The 18,639-nt window shown below is 38.7% G+C and overlaps 1 protein-coding gene across 1 annotated transcript in view; it reads left to right on the top strand.

Annotated features, from left to right (window-relative positions):
* The window catches only part of PRTG (protogenin), a 105,460-nt gene that overhangs the window by 75,683 nt on the left and 11,138 nt on the right, over positions 1 to 18,639 (top strand). Inside the window, exons 12-15 of the mRNA XM_075273490.1 lie at positions 11,952 to 12,047; positions 16,216 to 16,402; positions 16,712 to 16,839; positions 17,475 to 17,645. Of these exons, the coding sequence (XP_075129591.1) occupies positions 11,952 to 12,047; positions 16,216 to 16,402; positions 16,712 to 16,839; positions 17,475 to 17,645 (582 nt within the window). The remainder of the gene's footprint in view (positions 1 to 11,951; positions 12,048 to 16,215; positions 16,403 to 16,711; positions 16,840 to 17,474; positions 17,646 to 18,639) is intronic.

The following is an 18,639-nucleotide window of genomic DNA, read 5'->3' as shown; positions in this document are numbered from 1 at the left end:
ATTGACTTGAGTATAAGCCGAGGGGGGGGGGGGGGGACTGCAGCAGCTACTGGAAAATTTCAAAAATTAAAATGGTCAGAGTTTTTGGGTGCAGTAGTTGCTGGGTGCTGGAAAAGGTGAGGGGGTGTTTTGGTTGTCTGTCTGTCCCTTCCTTGAACTTGAGGATTGTTTTTTCTTCTCCCACTTGGAATTCAGTCTGGCTGAATATAGGGTATCTGCAGTGCTCCTATTAACCCCTACCCGACGGAACAGGAGCACTGCAGACACCCTATATTCAGTAGACTGGGCACTTTCAGACACGGGGATATGGATATGTGCTTCACAGTCATTTTCTACTTTTGTATGTATTCTAGGGAAAGGAGTGATTTAGAACTTTTATTTTTTTAAAAACTTTTTTTTTTTTGCACTATTTTATGTGAGATTCTATACATTGATATTGTGGCTGGTCATAGATCCCCCTCACCCTCCTAAAAAAAAAAAAAAAAAAAAAAAAAAAAAAAAAAATTTCTGACTCGAGTATAAGCCGAGGGAGGCTTTTTCAGCACAAAAACTGGGCTGAAAAATTCGGCTTATACTCGAGTATATACGGTATATACTAAAGAGGACATTTTACTACCTCCAGCCGACTTTAACTCATTGCATCCTTCAGTAGATGACACTCCACTGTTTCTGGTACAGAAGATTTTTTTTCTTTAGCCCCCCTACACACACACCAATCCCGACCAATTGGTGCTGTTAGTTTCTGTACCCATTATGCTAATTAGGCTTTTTACTGTCGGGGGCGGTTCCTGAAAGTCTACTCCACACGAGGCCCCTCCCATCTGACAGTGAAGAGCCTAATTAGCATATTGGGTATTGAAACGAACAGCACCAATTACTCACTATTGATAGAAGTTAGAAAAAAAATTCCAACTGCAGTGGTATCAGTGGAGCAGCAGCTATTGAAGGTTGTAAGGATTTGCAGATGCTGGAAGTGGTGAAAGGTCCTCTTTAACATAAAGACAAGACATGTTTGTCACATATTGGGTCTTCTGGGGTGTCTTGTCACAGTGTTAGTTTTGACATGCTCAAAAAAGTTGAGGTAATTTGAGGTAAAACTGCAGTCACACGTCAGAATGTGCATGCATCCAATGGCGGATTTATATCTAATGTTCATCACCACCATGAAGCTACTCACACACAATAAATAATTGATCAAGGTAACTGATACGTCCTGATTTCAGCTAGCTATATGGATACTTTGCACACCCAAGAGACGTCTTCAGAACAAGACATTTTTTACATTTTGTTTTTACCTTTTTCCATTCATCATCTGCAGTGGTGTGTGTGTGTGGCAATGTGGACTGATCACATGTTAGATGCTCACAAACACATTAATTTATTCATTTTTATTAACTACCAATTGACTGAAAAGAAGATACAAGTCTGCTTTTTTTTTTTTTTTTTTTTTTTAAAGCAAGTGTTACATAAAGCACACCTATGTAGCAGAATGCACACAGCTATAGTACATCCCTTTTATACAAAACATGTTCCAGCCAGAGATGCTGAGCTAGCCATGAGTCTAATGACCTAAACTAGCAGTTGGATTCCCCACATTGAGCCATGATTGGAAATGGGTTTGTGCCTATAATACAAACATGTAAATCCAGCCTATGAGTTTTCACACAGTTGGCATCATGTAACCATCAGAATATGGCACAGAATGATGGAAGTACATATGTAAATGTTGCAGTCAGTGAATGAAATGTTGGCCTGTCCCTCTTTGAGTGCATTAAATACTTCCCAGTGATTCTCCAGTTTGGAATAAATTGACCATATTCACAAACATCCTTTTCTTAGCGATTTCAAGATTAGAACTGCAGTCACATTGCTGTATTGTTTGTATGCAATCAAGTGACAAACTATCTACTGGGTTGAAATTTGGGAAAGAAAAGATTTGTGTTGATTTACATATGATTTGCATCTATTTCTTTCTGTCACGGTCAAAATACTAATTTCTGCTTATACGGTATAAACCATATGTAGACTATTACATGTGCAGCTGTTATAGACAACGTTCACGTTCCCAATAAACATTTTTATAGAAAAAAGTGTTGGCCCGGGATATGTGTTCTCCAAAAATAAAATTCATATATTCCAAGCGTGCAGTGTCATCGCCATGCAGTGAGTATGTGACCATATGCTTTTTGTATTATAACACAAAAATATTGGGGTGCGTTAAACAGCACCAAATGACAATCGCTTCAAACAGCAGTTGGTGAAAGTTAGAAATGCTGGATCAGTTCTTCTCAGACATCCCCATAAGAAGGGCAGTTCATTACAATGCAGTGGCAGCTGCTGATTGTACCTGTGTAAGCTGCTGTAATGGCAGCATCTGCCGCTCCATTGAGATCCTGGAAAGCAAAACATATTCTGAAAAAGAGTCTTAGAAGACCCGATTCTTTGAGTTACATGGGAACCATTGAGAACAAACTGGAGATTAACATAATGATGATGAGAATTTACTTTGGCTAGTGTAGTATTATAATATTAACTAATTGCTGTGGCATTTGTCTTCCTGATGTCATGCCCCCCAAGAAAAAAGCCCTTATTTTAAGGAACCACAGGAAATCAGAGAACTATCATAAATATTCACTAGCTGCCAGCAGCCAGGCCTTACAATTGTGGGATCTGACTAGCAGTCATTTGAACCTTTTCATGGAATTGCTTTATTTTTACCAAAATTTTGGAAGATAAAATCCTCTTGACAAATTTTAGTGGCGGTGAATTTAAGTAAACTGCAATATTTTACTTTTTTGTGAAAAATTTAACATTGTAACACTATTTATTTAGCAGTTTGTAAAGACTAGAAGGAAGATATTACTACATTAAATACAATTTCCAGATTTTTTTTTTTTTTTATGTGGTCCTATATCAAGGCAATGCTTTGGAATAGTCCCATGCATACAGGTCAACTACAAAATTTCAGCTAATCTGTGTCATAAATATTAGACCAAAACACCATTGAGTATTTCCATTAGATGATATCCTGTTCGAACAGTAGACATGGTCAGGGAAATCTTACCAAATACGCTGTTGATCTTCTGTCTGAATTAGTATGCAGGAAAATCTGCCGTGTATTTGTAGTACAGATTTAACAAATTTCTTCCACATGCAAGGAAAAATATTCACACGGTAATTGTCCTGCTGTGAAGATTTTAAATCCATAGCATCTCAGTGTTAGGGCGTATTCACACAGCCATGAATAATGGTTGTATGATGGCCATTTTGAGAACACATTGAATTCAATGGTGCATATAAACAATAAAAAAAACTGGTGTACATGCGTAATGCTTCATTTTGTGTGTGTTTTTGACACTTTCTAATAGTTTGTCTGCCTCGTGCAACATTTGGGTGGTGCATGTTGATAAGGGATGTGGCTTAATAGGCTGACCTGAGTGACAGAAATTGCACCAAAATAGTAAAAATTCTAAAAATTTCAGTCATTGTGCTAGCATCAAAATTGTGTCGTAGTCTAAGCCAATAAGTGGTGCAAAGATAAATTAAATCACAGGTGTCAAATAGAAGCACTGGTAGGGAAAGGGAGGTGTCCCCAAAAACAAACAATTAAAATGTAACTTTTATTTGGGATCTTTAAAAACTTATGTCCCTAAAAAACATCAGCCACACTGTCAATACTAGGTGACCTCCTCCATGAAATATGATTGGGGAAACAACAAATACATATTTAAGGAGTCAATATCTTCATGCAGTGTGGTCCACCTGTATTAACATCTAAATATCAAAGGGTGGGGTGGAATTCACTCTGGTGTATGTTTAAATCTCCCCATACACTACATTACACCTATAGGAAACAAACGTGGGCTCGCTGTTCAAACAATTCCACAGGTAGGTATTGGGGGCCACGTAGTCGCTTTACAGGGGCCGAATCAACAATGCCTGACCTCTCTGTCCATCAATAAATCTGGGTCGACTGGACAATCATTTCTAGTGAGGCCATATATAAAATACATCTTTCCTATGCGATTCATAGGTTCCCTGTATTAAAGCCATTGGCCCTAATAGTATCCAAAGCCTAATAAGATTGCATTGGGTGTTCTATGCGTTTCGCCTCCTAACTTCTAGAGGCTCATCAGGAAAAAAAAATCTACCCTATGTGGATTAGATGCGGAAAAAAACGCAGTTCCCAGAGGCCAGATGGTATCTTCCAGTACTTCAGCATGGTCGACCATGATAATCATCACCTTAGTGTTAAGAATGGACTGATCTATAAATATGAAAGATTCAGCAGCTTTCATGGAACGGTAAGCTACATCAACAGTGTTTGTACCATATACAAATGGCTGTCTGCATTGGGTTAAATAGATGTTAGCTCCTGTGATTCATTATTTACACCTATATTTATTACACCTTATACTCTTTAGACCAGACACTTTTAGCTAAATATCCATGTAAAGTATCCTGTTAAGAAACTGATGGTTTAGATAATTACAGATCAGGAGCAAATTCTCTCCTCTTTCTGTGAAGTCAGTTTTTCTGAGAGCATAATTACATGTCACTCCCATGTTACATAGCAACTGCAGAGGGTTAGTGAATCACTTCCAATAAATCTAGTCACTGGCAGTTGTGTTTATTTCTTTAATCATCTGTGAGAGTCACCTTCACATCACTCTCTTCTTATGCATCAAAGGCATAGATACCGAGAAACATTCCATCTAAAGTATGTTTCTAGTATTTGAGAAGGAGAACTATAGAAAAGTTTAAAGGGATTCTATCATTAAAATCACTTTTTTTTTCTCGATCACATGAAGGAATAGCTTTAAGAAGAGCTATTCTTCTCCTACCTTTAGATGTCTTCTCCGTGCCGCCGTTCAGTAGAAATCGGTTTACGTCTGTATGCAAATTAGTTCTCTTGCAGCACTGGGGGCAGTCTGCAGCACTCAAACAGCACTGGTGGCGTCCCCAATGCTGCGAGAGAAATATCCAGTGCTGCCTCCATATTCTTCGGGAATGGCCACTCTGTGTGTCTGCTTCCGGAGCTGGGTTCAAACTTCTACGCATGCGCAGTCGGCTCTGCCATCGGGATTTGGGTAGAGCTGACTGCACATGCATGCGACCATTTTTTTTTGTGGCCACTCAACCTAGAAAGAAAATGGCCGCTTACACCAAGCGAGCATGCGCAGTTGGCTCTGCTCGATGCCCGACGGCAGAGCTGACTGAACATTCGTAGAAGTTTGAATCCAGCTCCAGAAGAAGACACAGGGAGAGGCTGTTCCAGAAGAAGATAGAGACGGTGCTGGAGATTTCTCTTGCAGCATTGGGGCCACACGTACCCAACACTGATGAGCAGTACTGGTCAACCTCTGGTGCAGGACAATATACAGTAGACCAGGGGTGCCCAATACGTCGATCGCGATCTACTGGTAGATCACAAAGGACGTATGGGTTGATTGCGGGATGCAGGGATCCCCGGTGTCTGCTTGCTCACAGTGCAGGCTGAGAGTCATCTCCTGACACTGGCAGGTGGGGCTGCTGCAGCCCCAGCCTGCCAGTGTCCAGAGATAACTCTCAGCCTGCACTGTGAACAGACACGGGGGATCCCTGGGCGGCCACAGAATGCCGCTGTCTCCTGCTCTCACGATCCGTTTGGCCCGCCCACATGCCAGGCCATGCCCATAAGCCCACCCAGTCCCGCCCACAGGCCCGCCCCGGCCCTGCCCTAGTAGATCTTTTGCCTTGGTCAGCTAACAAAGCTCACACGCTGAAAAAGTGTGAGCACCCCTGCAGTAGACGGAGCTGGAAGCAGTAGGCATCATTTATTGCACAGTGGCACTGCAGGAGTAGGAAGCGTTACTTGAATAAGAGTAGACCTGCAGCACTCCAGTAGTGCCATTCTACAATGGAAGGTGCTTTTTTTTTCTGTTTGCTGTACATTGTCCAAAGGCAACGGCAGACAGGTACAACTTATTAGTGGAGGGCTCGGGTTCAGACCCTCACTGATATAATATTATTAATCCATCCGGTGTATAGGTCATTGGTATCAAAAATGTCACAAAGCTCAGGCAACCCCTTTACTGCAAAAAATCTTAATTTAGCCCATGATGTGGAGTAGGTTAAATTATGTAACAACCTGAAAAAATAAATTTCCCCTTCATTTTTTCATGATGATGTACATGTTCAAGAAATACTCAACAGTGAATATTTTCACATTTACAAATGTAATACGATATGCAGTAGTATTCATATATGTAACAAACGTGACCGCTTCTGCAGCATTAATAATCATTAAAATAGAAAGATGGGTTCGCTTATGGGCTACCAATTTTACCTTTTAATAACATAGTATATAAATGTGCCTACAAATAACATGACATTTTAATCCTGCATTTGACCTCACAGAATATTGTGGTGTAGGATTAATGGTGTATTGGGAGTCAGATTATGCCACTAAATCAGTAAACTAACACATCCTATTTCTTTGTATTTGTACCTTACAATGCCCCAGGCTTACACAATATATTAAGCCAACCTCTAGGCACAGTTCTTTATTGCAAGCATAAACCTGAGAATAAAAATATTGATCTGTTATGCATGCGAGTTCCCTCTGGCACTGGAGAGGTTAAATGTATTCTAGAGAGGTGTGTTATTTGCACCTCGCCAAATACAAGACAGGGTCATATAAATAGCCAGGTTTCTTTCTTCTTCTAGTTGATGAAACACTAGTAAGTAATTTGCTTTTATGACAGAAAATGTGTTAAATGGGCCCTTGGGGCAATCCAAAGTTACAGTGGCCCCAGCCAATTTCTAGTGACTACCTTTTTGATAACAAAACAATTGAGGTTCTGGTTGTAAAATGTGGTTTCACCATGGCATTTTCCCTGATGACCTAAAAATAGTCACAGACTAGAGGATTTAATGTGATACTAGAGATCTTTCTATGGTCTCTAGTATAATACAGTATGCAGACTTCTCTTATCTAATTTCTGAGACAAAACCCTACTACGTTTGTTGTTTTTGTTTGCGTTTTTTACATTTTGGTGCCAGCAGTGTTTCAGTTTTCCCACCCATCCCCCTACATCAGTTTCACTGTGCATCAATTGCTCCAAGCACACTTTGGTCAACCCCAGGTTTTATGGCAAAGGTCTTGACCCAGATGTCACACTGGCCTACACTGCTGCCCCTTTGGTTGAATGATGATGTAGACTTTATTGTGTTGGGAGGTTGGTCTTGAGGGCAGTGCACTCACCCTAGAAATCGGGACCAATGAGCTTTCCAGTCGGACTCTTTGAGAACAATAGGTTGGTAAGATATACAAAAACTGCACAATACAAAAGAGCTTGTAAAAAATGTACATTTGACCACACCATACGTCTGACCTTAGCACCTCAATTCAACTCTTCAACTTCTCTTAAAGTTCTATATATAAACAGCACTCTCCTGGGCCTTAGACCAAAGAGCTAGGTAAATAAGAAAATCTAAAAACCACCACAATTGCATGTAAGGAGTAAGGAGTACTGTTACCTACAGTGTAGTACATATACAGTGAAGGAAATAATTATTTGATTCCTGAAACTCCATTTTATCTGTTTTATATATAATTTTGTAAGTTCACCCACTGACAAAGACATGAACAGTCTATAATTTTAAGGGAAGGTTAATTTTAACAGTGAGAGATAGAATATCAAAAATAAAATCCAGAAAAACACATTGTATAAATTTTATAAATGTATTTGCATTTTGCATAAAGGAAATAAGTATTTCATCCCTTTGGCAAACAAGACTTAATACTTGGTGGTAAAACCCTTGTTGGTGAGCACAGCAGTCAGACGTTTTTTGTAGTTGATGATGAGATTTGCGCACATGTCAGGAGGAATTTTGGTCCACTCCTCTTTGCAGAACATCTCTAAATCATTAAGATTTTGAGGCTGTCGCTTGGTAACTCGGAGCTTCAGCTCCCTCCATAAGTTTTCTATGGGATTATGGTTTGGAGACTGGCTAGGCCACTCCATCACCTTAATGTGCTTTTTTTAAGCCACTCCTTTGTTGCCTTGGCGGTATGTTTTGGGTCATTGTCCTGTGGGAAGACCCAGCCACGACCCATTTTTAATGTCCTGGTGGAGGGAAGGAGGTTGTCACTCAGGATTTTATGGTACATGGCTCCATCCATTCTCCCATTGATGCAGTGAAGTAGTCCTGTGCCCTTAGCAGAGACACACCCACAAAACATAATGTTTCCACCTCCATGCTTGACAGTGGGAACAGAGTTCTTTGGGTCATAGGCAGCATTTATCTTCCTCCAAACACAGCAAGTTGAGTTAATGCCAAAAAGCTCAATTTTTATCTCATCTGACAAATCTGAATGATTCTGAGAGTCATTTGGAGAAGGTGCTGTGATTAGATGAGACAAAAATTTAAAGGAAAAACTGGAAACAGCAGGAAGAATAAGGAAACCTCTACTGGACTTTCTACATTTGTGACATCGCAAACACCTGCCATCTTTGTTTTGTCTTTTTATATACATGGGGTGCTACTTGCAAGGGTTTATCTACATACTTTGTATAGCTTACCATGTGTCTACTTACCTATATGGCATAAAGACTAATAAATGAGGACTACAGCTATATGTAGAACTGGTTATTTATAATCCAGATTGAAATTATGAGTAATTGACACTCCCCCTTTCACTTGCCACGCCCTCTATTTATATGCCAGGGAATTTTAGCTTCCGTTACTCATGTAAAAGCAATGCTGATTGGATAGTGTACAGTCAGTAACACATCCTTTAGCCAATGGCTGTGTAAGACAGGATGGCATGAAGGCAAAAGAATGGAAATAATCGACGTGGGCAGATTCACAACAATTGAACTGTCTTCCAATTTCAATTATTTTTCAATGAATTGCCCTGCCCTAGTGCTACCTAATATCTATACATGGACTTTTAACTTGGCTGCATTATACCTTTCTCCCCCTGGACACATGAATGTGTTGACTATTTCTTTTGTAGTCTCCACAGCAGTATCTTTTGCTATATGTTCTAAACAAATGGAATCAGAAAAATACAGCACAGAACTTTTGCTTTGGCAGTGCTTTTGGATTTCAACAGTTGCTATATACTGATCATAAAACTTAGCTTATAAAGTACAATAAATGTTAATCATTGGATACCAAGTAGTTGTTGTCATAGAAGGGGACACCGACTCATAAGTACGTATTTTTAGAATAATTTCACTTGGTTCATCAATTGAACAGAAATGATGGATCAGTACATTTATATAAACTAGATATATGTATTAGGTTAGCGTCAAGTGATCCATTACCATTTGTGTTTAAAGTCGTAACCATACCATACCAATTTCCATAGAGTCTTTAGCTTTAATAGTTGAGTCATCAGAGAGGCTAAATGTTCATATTAAGTATTTAGTTATACTTTGGTTCACATTAGAGTGTGACAAAATGCCATTGAAAGCTAATAATCTAGCCGTACATGTTGTTCTTTGTATATCAATCTAGCAAACCAGATTAATTATGATATACTCACTGCAGCACCAGAGTACTTGGAAATGAAGCTGTCTTTATATTTTTCACTAAAAGACCTTCTGCTTTTTTCCTTGAAACAGGAAGAGCTATAAAGAAAAAAATTAGAATGCTATGAATTATGGATTAGATATATAATTATTTATGACTCTATCCCAAGGCATTGTAGGGCTTATAGGTCTGAAGTGAAGTGTTTACATTTGAAAGTACATTGCTTTATGAATGGAGAATTAGCCCTGTCCAGTATTGTATATAAATGAATGTAGAACATCCTTGATTCCAGTTATTGTAGCCACAGTGATATATTAGAATTTACAATTAGAAATTGCTTTTTCGAGTGCTGAAAACCTTCGTGGTCCTGTACTTGAGATACTTTAACTGTACAACATTGCTAATGGCTTTATGCCAAGCAATATATTTGTCAACACAGTAAGCATTTCATATCCGTTGACTCTGAAGCAGAAGTAACTATCTACTTCAGTGAGGTCAAGAGCTTTAATAGTGTTATTCATTATTGGCACTAAAGTATCCCACTTCTTACCTTAAGCACTGACTGAATGTCCTTTGAACGGTGTGTGTGCAGTGACATCTGGTGGTAGTCACATGCCTGTGGCCATAGGCCACCCTATTTGTCTTCCTTTCCATCATTTGACTACCATATCTTCAAAGAGAAATCATTGTGTAGTTACTAAGAAATGTATAGGCTTTATTATGCTTATAAATGTAGCTGTTGTAATGAAATATCTGAATGAAACATGGATTATTATTAGTTTTTGTTTGTAATATCGTCATTCTGTGTTGTAATATTGTAATTCTGTGACATTTTTTTAGCCAGTTATGAGGTATTTTGAAGAGCATTGGTGTTAATATTAATCATTTCTGTCATTTTCCATCGTAAGCTGATTGACTCTTGCTCACCCCAGGGGAGATCTTTAAAGAAAAGTATGGCATTTGGTATTCTGTACAATTACCTTCAGCTGTCATCCTCAATCTGAACTGAGCTGCTTGTTTGGAGAGAAGTCCAGAAAACCAAGCAGTGAACCGTTTACAGATTTCTATCAATGCTATATACGCAGGGGGTTTCAGATAAGTGGGACCCTGGGTGTCTCTACATTTCAGAGATACCATGACTAAACCTGTGGTAATGATGAGCCACTCAACTGGAACTCATAAATAAGGATTGATTTTACAGCGAGTCTTGAGGTTCACTGCTGTGCAACATGGCATACACCTTGAAACAGCACAACTGGGTTCCCGTTCTGTTTGTCAGATTTGCAGAAAGTTAATCTGTATCTTCAAGCTTGGTCTCTTAAAGATCTGATAAGTGATAAAACCATTACTTGTCTTTGGTAACATATTAAAGCTGTTGATAGATGTAACAATTCTAATGGAACATCATCCAGCTATAACAAATTGTCCAGTTAACAGAATAATTGTTTGTATCAATCAGATTGATTTGCAGCATACTTGGTCATTCAATGAGATTTAACCTCGAGGATGCTCAAGGCACCTCACTGGGAAATATTATTGAAAATGCAGGATGATTATGCCATATGCTGAAGCACTGTGGGTATTGAAGTAAGATATGTAGATACTGCAGAGATCTCCAAGGGAGGTTGGAATGATATAGTGGAGTGGAATGATAGAGGACATAGCAATAACTAAGAATGTGTTATGTGTCATGCAGCTGTATGGCTAGCTAACATGCAAAGTGTTGATAAATGGGCATCAAAAGGTTAAGAAAACATCTTACTCCACACTATGGTCTTGGTGTGGGTTACAGACACTCCTTATGAATGTGGAGGCAGCATGATTAATCCTTCTCCAGTTCTAAACACACATTAGGAGAAACAGAGTCAGTTTCTCAGCCGTGATTGAATGTGAAGAAATGTCTGTCTTCATGATACATTGTCTTATCAGTGGCATGATGGAGTATGATTGTGGTGCTAAGGATATTATTCTGTAATCCAGTAATCTGCTTTGCAGATACACCACATATACAATATCCATTTGGGCCAGTACTCTACATCCCTGTGCTTTGTATTCTTGTTTTTCAAGCTGATTCCATATAATCAACACATACTGTATTCTCCCCTAGAAGTACTGTACCCAGAGGATAATATAGTGTCTCACCAAAAGCATTGCAGTTGCCATATGTATGAGGCCTAAGGGCTTGTATATTCCTATATTTGTAACCCATGTGCTATTCCGTATTATTATGCTCAGGAACTGGGACAGATTACAGCAGAAATCCAATTCCTCTTAAGTGGGGTCAAAGAATTTACTGTAAATACAGACATGTCTGTACTCAAATAACCAGATATGTAGTAATATAATCAGTGGTTTTAAAATTGATCTGTTTTTCAGTGTTCGTGACTTCAGTTTTTATGTTGATGTTGTATTTGCTTTACCCTTAGATCCCAGAAGAAAATATCATGTGAGGTTGCTTGCTTATAACAATATGGATGAAGGATATCAAGCAGACCAAACAGTCAGCACACCAGTCTGTATTGGTAAGTAACTTTAAAATATCTTTACTAGAAAGTTATAATAAATCATGCACATCATCAGGAGTCAATAGAGGTAGTTATTCTATGGGCTGTCCATTTTTCCAAGTAGGGAAATGCAGGAAATACAGTGGGCTGGAACACAAAATGGTAGCATTGGCATTGACTAGGATGAGATAATACACAAGTCAGTTGATTATGTTGATGTAACCGGTATCAAGGCTTTTGTGCTTATAGTTGTCTCATCTATAATAGCAAAAACCTGCTTTTGATAGAAATTAATTATAAACCTTAATGCCGTTTGTCAGATAAGCATATAGCCTTTTTTAATTGGTTTTATTGTATCTGCCAATTCTCCCTCTTGGGGAAGGACATTCCATAGTTATACTCTGTAACTGTAAGGGTGAAGACACACACTACAGCTTTGGCCACATGCTTGAGATTGGCATTGGTGTCTTCAATTAGATTATTACTCTCATACTTATTGTTCCTTGTGCCCCTGTTAGTGTCCCTGTGGTTTTTCCACCAATAAAGTGCAGCTAATAACGGGGAAACAAGAAATAATCACTAAATGATTAACAATCTGAGTGGAGACATCAGCAGCCAGGCGTGTATTCAGCTACATTATGTGTTTTCAAACTAAAGAACCCTTTTCTGTATTGATGGTTTAAAAGCCTTAGCTCCACATATAAAAATTGTCCAATGGTTCTCTGTAAAGCCCTTAGAAAGAACAAATCCTATGACTGACTCTATGTATCAATCACTCATTTAGTCCTATTAATATTATAAATGTGAAAGTTTGTGGGTTTGTGAGTTTGGATGTTCGGATGTTTGTTCCTCAATCACGCAAAACCCGCTCGACCGATTTGGCTGAAAATTTCCACAAACATAGTTAATACACCTGATTGCGCAATAGGCTACTTTTCGTCACAATAGCGCACATACGTTTGTGCCAGGACCCCCACAAAACCCAATCTCACACACTTTGGACCATAGCAAGCCACAAAATTCATATTGCCCTCTGCAGCCTCGCCCCTAACCCCTCACAATCTCATATACATATACTTTACCACTCTGCCCCTCACCTTAACGATACTCCAGGAGGCGCTCTATAACGCTCCGGAGCAGCCATGTTTGCCGACGCCCACCGCTCTAACAATCCGCGACACCGCCCACCCATGTCAATACCTCTAGGCGGTCTAATAAATGCAAAAAAAAAGTTTAAAAAAAAGTTAAAAAAATATAAAAACAAATAAAAAGGATTAAAAATTCAAATCACCCCCCTTTCCCTAGAACACATATAAAAGTAGTTAAAAACTGTGAAACAAATACATGTTAGGTATCCCCGCGTCCGAAATTGCCCGCTCTACAAAGCTATACAAATATTTTTCCTGTTTGGTAAACGCCGTAGCGGGAAAAATGGTCAAAAGTGCCAAACCGCCGTTTTTTCACTGTTTTGATTCGGATAAAAATTTGAATAAAAAGTGATCAAAGCAATAACATTTCCCAAAAATGGTCGAACTACAAAGTACACCCGGTCCCGCAAAAAAAGACGCCCTATGCATCCCCGTACACGGATGTATAAAAAAGTTACGGCTGTCGGAATATGGCGACTTTTCAAAAAAAAAATTTTTAACATAGTTTTGGATTTTTTTAAGGGGTCAAAATATAAATAAAACCATATAAATTTGGTATCCCCGGAATCGTAACGAAACACAGAATACAGGGGACAGGTCATTGTGGCTGCACAGTGAACGCCGTAAAACCAAAGCCCGTAAGAAAGTCGCAGAAATGCATTTTTTCTTCAAATCCACCCCATTCTGAATTTTTTACCTGCTTCCCAGTACATTATATATAATAAATAATGGAGGCATCAGGAAGAAAAATTTGTCCCAGAAAAATTAAGACCTCATATGGCTCTGGGAGCGGAGAAATAAAAACGTTATGGGGTTTAGAAGGAGGGGAGTCAAAAACTAAAAACCAAAAACACAAAAATGCCATCGGCGGGAAAGGGTTAACTTCAAATACCTCTGTCCCAAAGTCACTATGTAAAATTTCTCACAACACCGTATATATAGCAGCTCTAATACAAAGTAACTTCAACACAAAAGTCTCACGTATTGTCTGAATTACAGCAAAAACAAGATACAAAGTTGCATTTCATATCCCATCCCTTATACACAGTACGAAAACCTTACCCGCGCCTGTATATACCCACTTCTACAATCACCGCAGACGAAGTCGCGGGTACCAGCTAGTAAGACATATAGTAAGACATGTAAATAGGATTACCTCTAACTCATCCCAAGGTGTACATGCCCAATTTTTGTAGTCTTTTATTATAAGATAGATCCATCTATTTAATAATGTACTTGCCCTTCTTCAAACCCTCTCCACTATTCTATATTTTCTTTATAATTCAGCACCCAAAATCGAAGAGGTTCAGGGGATAATCATACACATTAGGGAGAGTGTGTGCCTCCCTAATGTGTATGATTATCCCCTGACCCTGGTCTATAGTCTCTCACTCTGCCAAATCAGTATCCCTGCGCTATGCTGAGGAGGTCCAAAAGACCGAAACAGCGCTGTCCATAGCTGGGAATCTGTTCCTTTTGGGATAGAAATACTAATTTGGCAATAAACTCCGCATCATGTTAGTAGGCTTATTAACTGGGTCATGCATGAGGGCGGCGTACAGAGTGCACTGTTCTCCTAATTACATCCTGGAGAATAGATTTGCATATTTTTTACCCAAAATCAAAGAGGGATAATATTACATTTAATCACAGCTTCTTCGCTTTGAGGTCTGCTGCTTGACTTGCTTGGAACCAGAATACCCAAGCCCTCGTCTAGTTCTTCTAATGTTTATGTATATACATTTACTAGAGCCTAAGTGCATTATTTTACATGTATCCGCATGATATTTCCCTGCCATGTTCTTGACCATGTTGCCAGGCTGAAAGCTTATCAAGGTCTGTAATATAATATTAAATTATGTTATATTATAATTATACAATTATATTCTTCAGTTCCCAGTGCTGGACAATACAAATGATGTAATGCTTTAAGATGTGTGTGTGCCAGAATGAAGGTTCCCAAAATGTATATAACGTTGTAGCATTTGTCACATTTTGTTTTTTTGTGTATGTTTTACTAGTTAGTCAATACTACCAATATGGTAGAAATAGATAATCTACTACGACTTAAAGGAAGGTGGTGAAGGTTGTAGCAGTGTGTATGTGTAGCATTTTATTCACTCTGTCAGGCTAAGTTCACATCTGCACCAGGGGACCTTTCTCTCCACTGCTTTCAGTTTGAAAATGGCGGTGTCCATGTTTAACTGCTGTTTTAGCAGTCCGGCTCTCCATTGTTCGGGTCCCCTGGTGGAGCCAAATGGCGGAGAGCCCAGTGCAGATGTATTAAAGGGGTTTTCCAGTATTTTAAAACTGATATCCCATCCATTGGATAGGACATCTATTTTATATCCAACTGGCAGACAGCTGTATTTCCCTGTGCTGGAGTAAGATACAGTGCTCACTTGCCATACTGTTAATAGCGGCAACCACTGCAGTCCTCACCCATTATTACACATACGACAGGTGATACTGCATAGATGGTCGGTGCCCCTGTGCTCTTTAGTGTTTGGTTATCTGTGGAGGATGGAGAGATTGTGTATGCCGTCAATAAATTGCAATACAGGCACATGCCATTTATACCAGTTGCACTGTATGTATTCTCTGTTCCAAAATTGGAAAATATTTTTAGTTGGTTGTTTTAATAAAAAACAATACGATTTAAAAAAAAAGAAATAGGTGAGCATTGTGGCTTGTGTCGGCACTGGGAAATAGTTGATTTGCAGGGGTCCTGTAAGTTAGACACCCACTGATCTAAAATTTTAATTGTGTGTGTGTATATGTGTGTGTGTATATATATATATATATATATATATATATATATATATATATATATATATATAGAAAAAAAAAAAAAAATATATATATATATATATATATATATATATATATATATATATATATATATAATGTGTAAAAAAAAATGTATAAGATTCCTGTAAAGAAAGAGAGGGATCATATAAGATTTCAGAATCTTCTGTTTGGAATTTAGTGACATCCAATACGAGAATAATTTTTCAAATTTTTTTCTTCTGAAACAGCTGTTCCTGATCACATGGTTCCCCCTCCTCCTCCACCTCATCATCTCTATGCCAAAGCAAACAGCTCTTCTTCCATCTACCTATATTGGGGGCGACCTGCATTTTCTTCTGGACAAGCTATTAACTATACTGTACGCTGTAATCCTGTTGGTCTGCAGAATGCTTCTTTAGTGCTTTACCTCCAAACGTAAGTAAAGTACAGAAATAGTTCATGTAATCTTCCTGTAGACACTTTCTGCATTTATTTTATAATCACTATAAATATGGTTTGATGCCTTAATATTAAGCAATAACATATTTATATTACAGCACTTAAATGTATATTAGATTTGCGATTTGTTATCTGACTGATATCATGTGCTGAAAAGTCAGAAGCCCCAGTTTGGTTGCCATGTCAGAGACTATAAAAAAGTGATACAAATACACAGGCTTGTAATGTGATTTTCCACTTCACCACCAGTTATAACAAAATATATTCTGTCCTTTTTATCCACAGGTCTGAGCCTCATATTTTAGTTCAAGATCTTGAAGCAAATACTAAGTATGAGTTTGCTGTGAGGCTGCATGTGGACCAGTTGTCAAGTCCCTGGAGTCCCGTGGTTTACCATTCCACTCTTCCAGAAGGTATGAATTATGGAATCCATTTACTTATAGAGCGGCTGAATAGTCCCACAGGCCTTGTAAAATAGTGACTACATTGGCTGCTGGCTACATTGTACAGTTATTTTAGGTACTAGTGTGTGATGTGGGGATCAGGAGGTTTCCATATGTAAAAACAGGGGTCTCTTTTTACTTGAATTGCATAGCATGACTTGGCATTTTGCCATTTATTAATGGTAATAGATTCAATAAAGATTATAGACAGTTGCAATGCCAATCCATCACAGACCACAGTTGGACTATAGGGTAGCCTTTCAGGAAACCAAATGTGAATTAGAATTTTCCTTGGTCTTGTTATATAAGTTAGGGACTTATACAGTGTATTATGGAGTAGCTATTTATGTAATTTCTCAATATATAAAGGGCAAAATAGGTGAACCTACATCTGAAATGCCTTTTCTACTAGCACTTGTCTGTCTTATAATGAAGCACTGAAATCACTGTGCAACTGAAGTGTGTGTATCTGTGCGGCACTAGAGAGCACCATGGGTATGTGCCAGTATCTTCTGTAAGGAACGTATCATTGAACAAGACTGTGAGTGATCCACATGTTTACATTGCACAATACCTAAGTGCTTCATATTCTTATTTTCATTCAGCTCCAAGTAGTCCGCCTGTCAGTGTCAAGGTGACACTGATTGAAGAAAACACTGCTTTGGTCTCCTGGAAACCCCCTGAAGAGCTGGAGTCCGCTGTCACCCGTTACACTATATTATATGCTTCTAGAAAAGACTGGGCTAGTGGCCACTGGCAGATTATGCACAGAGATGGTAATTTACTTGTTGTTTTCTTTACGTTTGTGTTATTTCAATTTTATATACTTGTATAGGTCCTGTTCGTTTACCTAAGTTCAGTATGTACAACAGTATGTCCATGTACACTCAGTAGTATCAGTCATGATCCTGGGGAAGTGTTGAGATTCACTGTTGTTCATTTTCTGCTCTGACATTTTCTACATAGTGAAGGAAAGCATATATAACACCTCATTAGAAAGAGGTTTTATTACACCAATTATTAAATATTTATTACTTTGCTACTTCTCTTGGCTTTGGTCTGAACTACCTTACTTGAAGTCATTAGGATGTGAGGTCATTTAGAGCCATTATCGCTGGGGCGGTGAATTCATTAATGAATTAATGGACTCCTGTGGATTGAACCACTCGGGAGGTTTGCACACACACGTGGGTCTTTATTCATTTAGAAGTTATGAAGGGCTAGCCCTAAATCTGACTTCACTGAAAGTCAATCAGACTTGCAGTCTCTTTACTGGTTTTTGATCAGTGTTTTATAGTGTGAAAGCCTGTGAAGTATTCAGAACCCTGACAGCTTTATAACTTTATAGCAAAGGTTATGTCACAAAGGACAAGACACAGCTGCTACAAAGAAAGCCACGATCAGCTAACACCTCATAATATGGTGACGTCTCTGGTCAGTTCCCATTCCATGAAGCACTTGCTTATTTCTTTGATGCAGACTAGCTGCACAAAAACTTCAATTCTGAATTCATACTTAAAAAACTCATGGAAAAAATGCATTATAGTAGACATATTAGGGCTTGTGTATCAGTCATCATGGAAAAATGGCTCTATTAGGCACTGTCCACATCTGCGTCATGGTCTGTGTTAGGGTGCATTCACACGGAGGAAAACGGTGCTGAATTTGGTGTGGAATCTGCCTCAGATTCAGCGCTGAGAAAAAAGCCTCCTATTAACTTCAATGGGTTTCTGCAGAAAAGGAACCCATTGAAGTCAATGGGAGGCTTTT

The sequence above is a fragment of the Leptodactylus fuscus genome, chromosome 5, assembly GCF_031893055.1.
Source record: "Leptodactylus fuscus isolate aLepFus1 chromosome 5, aLepFus1.hap2, whole genome shotgun sequence".
Lineage (NCBI taxonomy): Eukaryota > Metazoa > Chordata > Amphibia > Anura > Leptodactylidae > Leptodactylus > Leptodactylus fuscus.
Note: the sequence above shows the minus strand (reverse complement) of the source record. Positions and strands in the feature narration are given on the sequence as shown.